Genomic DNA, 6,993 nt, shown 5'->3' with positions numbered 1-6,993 from the left:
TTTAGTGCACTATTATTTTATTCTGGTACAGAAGTTAATACGTGAAAGCAAGAGAACTGAGAATCAGACCTTAGAGAAAGCGATAAACAGCCATTTAGGTTATTGATTGCCAGTCTGCAACAACTCTCGTCAAATATCTTTAAGCAATTTCATTAAATATTCATGTTCCAACACTTAAGAAAAACACATGCAAGGAAATTCAACTCCCTTTCAGATTGGCAGAGCAGTACAATTTTAAATGGGTCTTTAAACAGCACAGGTCTTCACAGTTTGATGATCAGTCTTTCAGGATGAGTGGGGCTTTGACTTGGCCAGCGACCTCTGCACCCATGAGCTCCTCCACTATAGTCAAGGCAAACTCAAAGCTGGTTCCTGGCCCTCTGCTGGTGATCACATTACCATCCTTCTGAACTCGAGCCTCTGAATATTTATAATGATCTGGGGGAAGTATACAAAATAATTCATATGACTAAAGATAACACCACAGTCGAGAAGTGCAATCTTTATTTTTGTTCTGCTGCAGCAAAATGAAACACAAAAGCACCCCAGTTTAAGATGAATACAGAATACGTTTGGCCTGCAGACAATAGCTTATTAAGAAATCCCGAATGCTACAACATTTCTAGAGATATGTAGTAATGCAGTATGCAGAAATGAAAAGTAACATTAGTTGATCACAGCACTAAAACATATATACATGTAAAGCGCACAGTATGCATTAAGCAGTACGCTATTCTCCAACAGTTGTCACCAGAAGTGTTTACATGGACCATAATAATCCATTCGTAAAAGTGTCAAATGTATCCACTTCAACTGGAATGAGTTGTCCATATCTGACTGAAATTTAATTGTATTAATTTTTTTGCAATTTGTGGTTAAACCTTTCCTAATTCGGTCAATAGGACATGTAAACTCTTGATCGGGGGTGCATTTCCCAAAAACATAGTTGCTAACTAAATTAGTAACTTTGTTGGTTGCAATGCAATTTCTCATTGCCAACCAACTAAGTTGCTAACAGGTTAGCAACTATGGTTTTGGGAAACACCCCCCCGATAGTAACTGAAAAGTTCTATGCATGTGCAATGACATAGAAATGATGGAAAGATGCACAGATCGTAACAATTATATTGTTTAATCTTCGGTGTCAGAAATCCACTCATAATCTGTGAAATGGTAAAGGACAAAAGCTTTAGATTTAGACTCTCAGCCACATTTTGTTTTGGGCAGGGGAAGCTGCATTTTACTGCTTGATCATTACAAGCAACACATCACAAAGTTTCATATGCTCATTGTCTCCTAAATAGGACAGAAAATAGATAAATATAAAGTCTGCTTTTTAAAACAAAGGATGGCTAGTATGAGTGTCTTCAAACAGCGGGAAGCTCTGTATAGTCATGCAGTGTGCGCATGTCAAGATCAAATCCTATTTGAAGCATGTGACATATAAACGCACACATTGACTCAATCAATTTATTTAGCGTTCATGTAAAGACTATGTTTGGAATCATCAGTCGGACTGATTTCATTTGAATGTAGCTACTGTGCGGTTACCTACAGCACCATCTGTTGGATGTTTACTGTGTGGAGTTTTCCATTACATGCCTGTCAAATATGCATGTTTCCATCACTGATATTAAAGGCTTGTGAGAAAACGACTAGGTATGTGTAGAGACATTACCACCAGCCATCATCTTGTCCTTGGCACCTGGATGGGTGGTCACTGTGCTGCCATATGCGATGCCGTGAGCCAAGAGTGCTGTCGGGCCTGCAACAGGTCAGAAAATTACATGAAGTTAGACAATTTCACCTTATTTCTCTTAAAAGCAGGAAAATTTTTCCTGTGATACTTGAATGAATCCGTTAGGTGTGTAAATGATGTGATACCTTGTTCAAGTCTAAATCCAATCACAGTTTCTTCAGAAAAATGTGCTAACTTAGTTATTATTAATATAAAACTATTGCTACAGTGCATGACTCTGTGCCAGTTCCTGGAAGGGACACTGACATTTATACGGTGTAAATCATTTCACTATCATCCAAACACCAATATATTGTTATCTAAAATAAACTGAGTGTACAATTTCCATCCAATCCGCATTGGAAGAAGGAAGCAAGTAAAAATAGGGGTCTAAAAATAACTGGACTTGCTGCATTACCATTGGGCAGTGCCCTGATCTGAACATTAATGAAAAGAGAGCTCTTAACTATTGATTGTGCACCCTGGCAGACGCCCAGTGCGGTCTAGTGATTACACTTTCTCTGGCAGGACGTTTGCTGACCGATCTAATCCTTGCATCTAGTGTTACGGGTCTTGCTCGTGAAAAGCTCAGTCCACAAAAGGAAATAAAAGAAAGGAAGGTATAATGGACCTTTATGCCCTAATCACAGTCTTTTGTTTCCACAATAACGTCCTCATAAAATTAATTCTCATTCCTACGTTCATGTATATTCTATTGAAACAGGAAGTTAAAAATACAGTGTTAAAATTAATAATAAATGTATATATATATATATATATATATATATATATATATATATATGACAAAATATATACATTTATACACCCCTGATCAGCAGATATCATCAGTGACATTAAAGTATTACTGAGATACTTTTATAGTGTTTGTTAATATTGTAATATTTTAAATATGTGTGTATATTTTGTTTTTAGTAATTTCTGTCAGTTTTAGTTAAGTTAAACATTGTAAGTGAGACAGAATGTCATGACAACTAGCTGAAATAAAGTAAGTTTGTTTTTTTCTTTCTTTTTTATTACAATTATTTTACTGCATGTAACAAAAATATTTTTTATGGTTTAAAAAAAAAATCTAAATGTCATCAATGTTTTTCATTGATTTTAAAAGGCCGCTAGAAGTTTAGTTGGTCAACTTTTAGGAGTAAACTAGCATTTAGCATATGCAAAGCTAATAGTCATGGATGCAGATTTCAGGTTTGGCAGCGTAATTACCTGAGAAATTGCGTACGTTCATTTATCCTTGACAATCTGATCATGCATTCTGAATCCATGTACACAGACTTGGTTTTTAAAGTACTCCACTGCACTAAAAGAAGGCATTTCCTGTTCATTAGAGATCCCTATGGGGACATCTGCCGTTTTCTGGGACGCCTTCCGCTCTCCTCTGCTCTCTACGGCCACATGGGCTCAGTGTCCTCATTCACCATGTCCTTCACGAGCCCTTGAGCGGCAAATCTGATAGCACACATCTCTGTTCAATACACCCACAAATGAAGACGGACGTGCTTAATATCCACAATTATTACAACTCATTATCCTCATAATTTGTATTTCCGATTTGTAATTTTACAGATCTGCAGTCATAATTATGATCCATTGAGCCATGAGCATCTTATTGACATAGATACACCACACATCAGAAAGAAATCTTCCAGAAATGATCCAGACGGTTCAGGTGTACAAATGGGGGCAAAGGCCCGCTGGGAAAATAAAATTACCAAAGGCCCTCTGGGAAATTTATACTGGAGGAAAAAGGTAATATATGACTTCTTCTGCTGAGCAGCACTGAAAAAGTTGAAATTATGTCTATCCAGGAAAAGGTTAATGTGTGCACAGAGGTCACAATATGAAGATTACCTGCACAGATTGCAGCGATCAGACCCTTCCTGCCCTCCTGGTCTTTCAACAACTCTTTCACAGCAGGAGACTACAACACACACACACACACAATATGCTATTACTGAAATCACCATCACACTTGCACAACACCCCTCAATTTGCATAATTATGCAATTAATTTTTGCATTTCACAATATGAGCGCATTTGCAACCTCAGCAGATTACGTAAAGATGTTTTCTATTTATTTGAGAGACACAGCATAATGTTATGCAAGATGCACATGGCGTGAGACCTCTCCTAGGGAATCCATTCATCTGTAAAATACACATAATTAAAACATATTCATACCTCAGAAAGGTTTTGAGCTCCAAGCAAACCTCCAGGCAGAAGCACGACATCATACGGACCCTGTCAGAAAATGACATTCATCTGCATTAAGCTGCAAACTGTTCTCATTATCTATGACAGTCAAAAGTATTTCCTTACTATAGCTGGTGAGCCTACTGTATGTATGCATCAAGGTTTTGGATGTGATAAATTCTAAAGATTTATAGAAGTCTAGTTGAAATCAAGCTGTTTATATTTAAAAGAATGTCAAATACATTTGAGTGGTTTTACTGGCAGTGCATTATTTGGACAGTGGATGGGGACAGCAGTCAACTTCATTCAGCAGAAATCAGTGAACTTATGAGAAGCCAGTTAAAGGGATAGTTCACCCAAAAATGAAAATTATGTCATTAATAACTCACCCTCATGTCCTCCCAAACCCGTAAGACCTCCGTTTATCTTTGGAACACAGTTTAAGATATTTTAGATTTAGTCCGAGAGCTCTCAGTCCCTCCATTGAAGCTGTGTACGGTATACTGTCCATGTCCAGAAAGGTAAGAAAAACATCATCAAAGTAGTCCATGTGACATCAGAGGGTCAGTTAGAATTTTTTGAAGCATCGAAAATACATTTTGATCCAAAAATAGCAAAAGCTACGACTTTATTCAGCATTGTCTTCTCTTCCGTGTCTGTTGTAAAACAGTTCAAAACAAAGCAGTTTGTCATATCCGGTTCCCGAACAAATCATTCGATGTAACAGGATCTTTTTGAAACAGTTCACTAAATCGAACTGAATCATTTTAAACAGTTCGCATCTCCAATACGCATTAATCCACACATGACTTAAGCTGTTAACTTTTTTAATGTGGCTGACACTTCCTCTGAGTTCAAACAAACCAATATCCCTGAGTAATGCATGCACTCAAACAGTACACTGACTGAACTGCTGTGAAGAGAGAACTGAAGATGAACACCGAGCCGAGCCAGATAATGACTCGTTCACGAGTCAAGAACCGGTTGCATCGGTTTTCGGATCACCAGCAGTTCTTTCGGACAGTTCGATTCAATAAACCGGTTGAAGAAAACGGTTCACCGGTTCTTTTGCGCTCGACGTAATGACGTCATTGGCGATGACTGCAAGCCTTCGGTTTACCTGCGCTCATAACATTAGCACAGAATCAGTTCAGAATCAATCACCAAGAGAATCAGTTTGGTTCAGATGCTCTGTGTGTCGGTCTGTTTCACGCTGAATCACACATGCGCAGTTTCATCAGCTCTTCGGTTCTCAAATCGGACACGTCTGACAGAAACGGTTCTTGACTCGTGAATGAGTCAATGTTTTGTTCGTTATCTGGCTCGGCTCGGTGTTCATCTTCAGTTCTCTCTTCACAGCAGTTCAGTCAGTGTACTGTTTGAGTGCATGCATTACTCCGGGATATTGGTTTGTTTTAACTCAGAGGGTGTCAGCCACAATAAAAAAGTTAACAGCTTAAGTCATTTGTGAATTAATGCGTATTGGAGACACGAATCGTTTAAAACGATTCAGTTCGATTTGGTGAACTGGTTCAAAAAGTTCCTGTTACATCGAATGATTCGTTCGTGAACCGGATATCACAAACTGCTTTGTTTTGAACTCTCTCACAACAGACACGGAAGAGAAGACCATGCTGAATAAAGTCGTAGTTTTTGCTATTTTTGGACCAAAATGTATTTTCGATGCTTCAAAATATTCTAACTGACCCTCTGATGTCACATGGACTACTTTGATGATGTTTTTCTTACCTTTCTGGACATGGACAGTAGACCGTACACACAGCTTCAATGGAGGGACTGAGACCTCTCGGACTAAATCAAAATATCTTAAACTGTGTTCCAAAGATAAACGGAGGTCTTACGGGTTTGGAACAACATGAGGGTATGTTATTAATGACATAATTTTGCAAATTGGGTGAACTAACCCTTTAAAGCCAAACCTGTTTGCGGGCGTCTTCCAGGCTGGAGTCAGGGCAGATCATGACATCACGGCTGCACTGCACGGGCTCTTTACCCACCAGACCTGCTACTGTAACAGCGATCTATGACACAGAGGAAAAAATGAGCAATAAAATTGCATATTTGATTAGCAATTGTCATTATTTTCTTAACTGCCCACATTATAGAACACAATATATTACAAAATTGTGCTAAAACCCAACTAGGACTTTGGAAAAAATAAATAAAGAGAGAGACAGAAAGAGATAGAAATATTTTATTAATGTAAAATAACTGTTTTCTAAGGGAATATATTTTAAAGTGTAATTTATTCCTGTGTTCAAAGCTGTATTTTCAGCATCATTGCTCCAGTCTTCATTGTCACATGATCTTCAGAAATCATTCTAATATGCTTCTCAAGTACGTTAATGCTGAAAACAGTTGTGCTGCCTGCTTCATGGTTTTGTGCAAACATTTCTTAGGATTTTTTGAATTAATTGGGATGTTCAAAAGAACAGCATTTATTTGCAACATTACAAATGTATTTGCTTTCACTTCTGATCAACTTAATGCATCCTTCCTAAAAAAAAAAGTAAAGGTATAAAGCCCTTTCTTCCAAAAAATAAAACATGTATAAAATCTGTGATTATGTAATGTCAGAGTCCAGTTGACTCTGTTCTGCAGAGTCACAAACTTTGGCATTTACAGACTGGCAGAAGTATGTGAGCATATACCGCTGCGCGTGAGCAGCCTTCATTCAGCAGACGCTGATCACTGAAATCTCTAAACAAAGACAACTGCAGAAATGTATATAATGCATCATATGTCCCGCACACACATAACTAGTAACCTGCAGACATGCACACAGTGACAATGCATTTGCGTAAGTGCCCCCAGCTCAAAGTGCTGTACAGACCCCCGCTCTGCGCATGACATCCACCGGGATCACGGTCTCCATCTCCTCCGCTCCCTTCGCCAGAATCACCAGAGCTCTTTTCCCAGCCATGAGTGCGAGTCTGAGGCCCAGTGAATATCTGCAACGCAATGCTACCTCCAACACATACGACACATGTATTTATAAAAGGTGTTTCCGGGTCTT

The 6,993-nt window shown here is 38.4% G+C and overlaps 1 protein-coding gene across 1 annotated transcript; it reads right to left on the bottom strand.

Moving 5' to 3' along the window:
• LOC132119695 (Parkinson disease protein 7 homolog) lies at nt 1-6,993 on the bottom strand. Its single transcript, XM_059529880.1, has 6 exons — nt 6,811-6,993; nt 5,897-5,998; nt 3,945-4,004; nt 3,614-3,683; nt 1,679-1,765; nt 1-438 (listed from the first exon to the last, which is right to left on the bottom strand). Exons 1-6 carry the CDS (start codon nt 6,898-6,900, stop codon nt 278-280), a joined length of 570 nt encoding a protein of 189 aa, XP_059385863.1. The 5' UTR covers nt 6,901-6,993; the 3' UTR covers nt 1-277.

Source organism: Carassius carassius, chromosome 38 (assembly GCF_963082965.1).
Source record: "Carassius carassius chromosome 38, fCarCar2.1, whole genome shotgun sequence".
Lineage (NCBI taxonomy): Eukaryota > Metazoa > Chordata > Actinopteri > Cypriniformes > Cyprinidae > Carassius > Carassius carassius.
This window is presented reverse-complemented; position numbering and strand designations above follow the sequence as displayed.

Excerpts from the sequence above, each read along its gene's own strand:
- LOC132119695 (XM_059529880.1), bottom strand. The coding sequence starts at position 6,900 with ATGGCTGGGAAAAGAGCTCTGGTGATTCTGGCGAAGGGAGCGGAGGAG. Across the intron at positions 4,005-5,896 it reads TGGAAGACGCCCGCAAACAG|GGTCCGTATGATGTCGTGCT; the intron begins GTTTGGCTTTAA and ends ATTTTCTGACAG. Across the intron at positions 1,766-3,613 it reads GATCGCTGCAATCTGTGCAG|GCCCGACAGCACTCTTGGCT; the intron begins GTAATCTTCATA and ends GACCTGTTGCAG.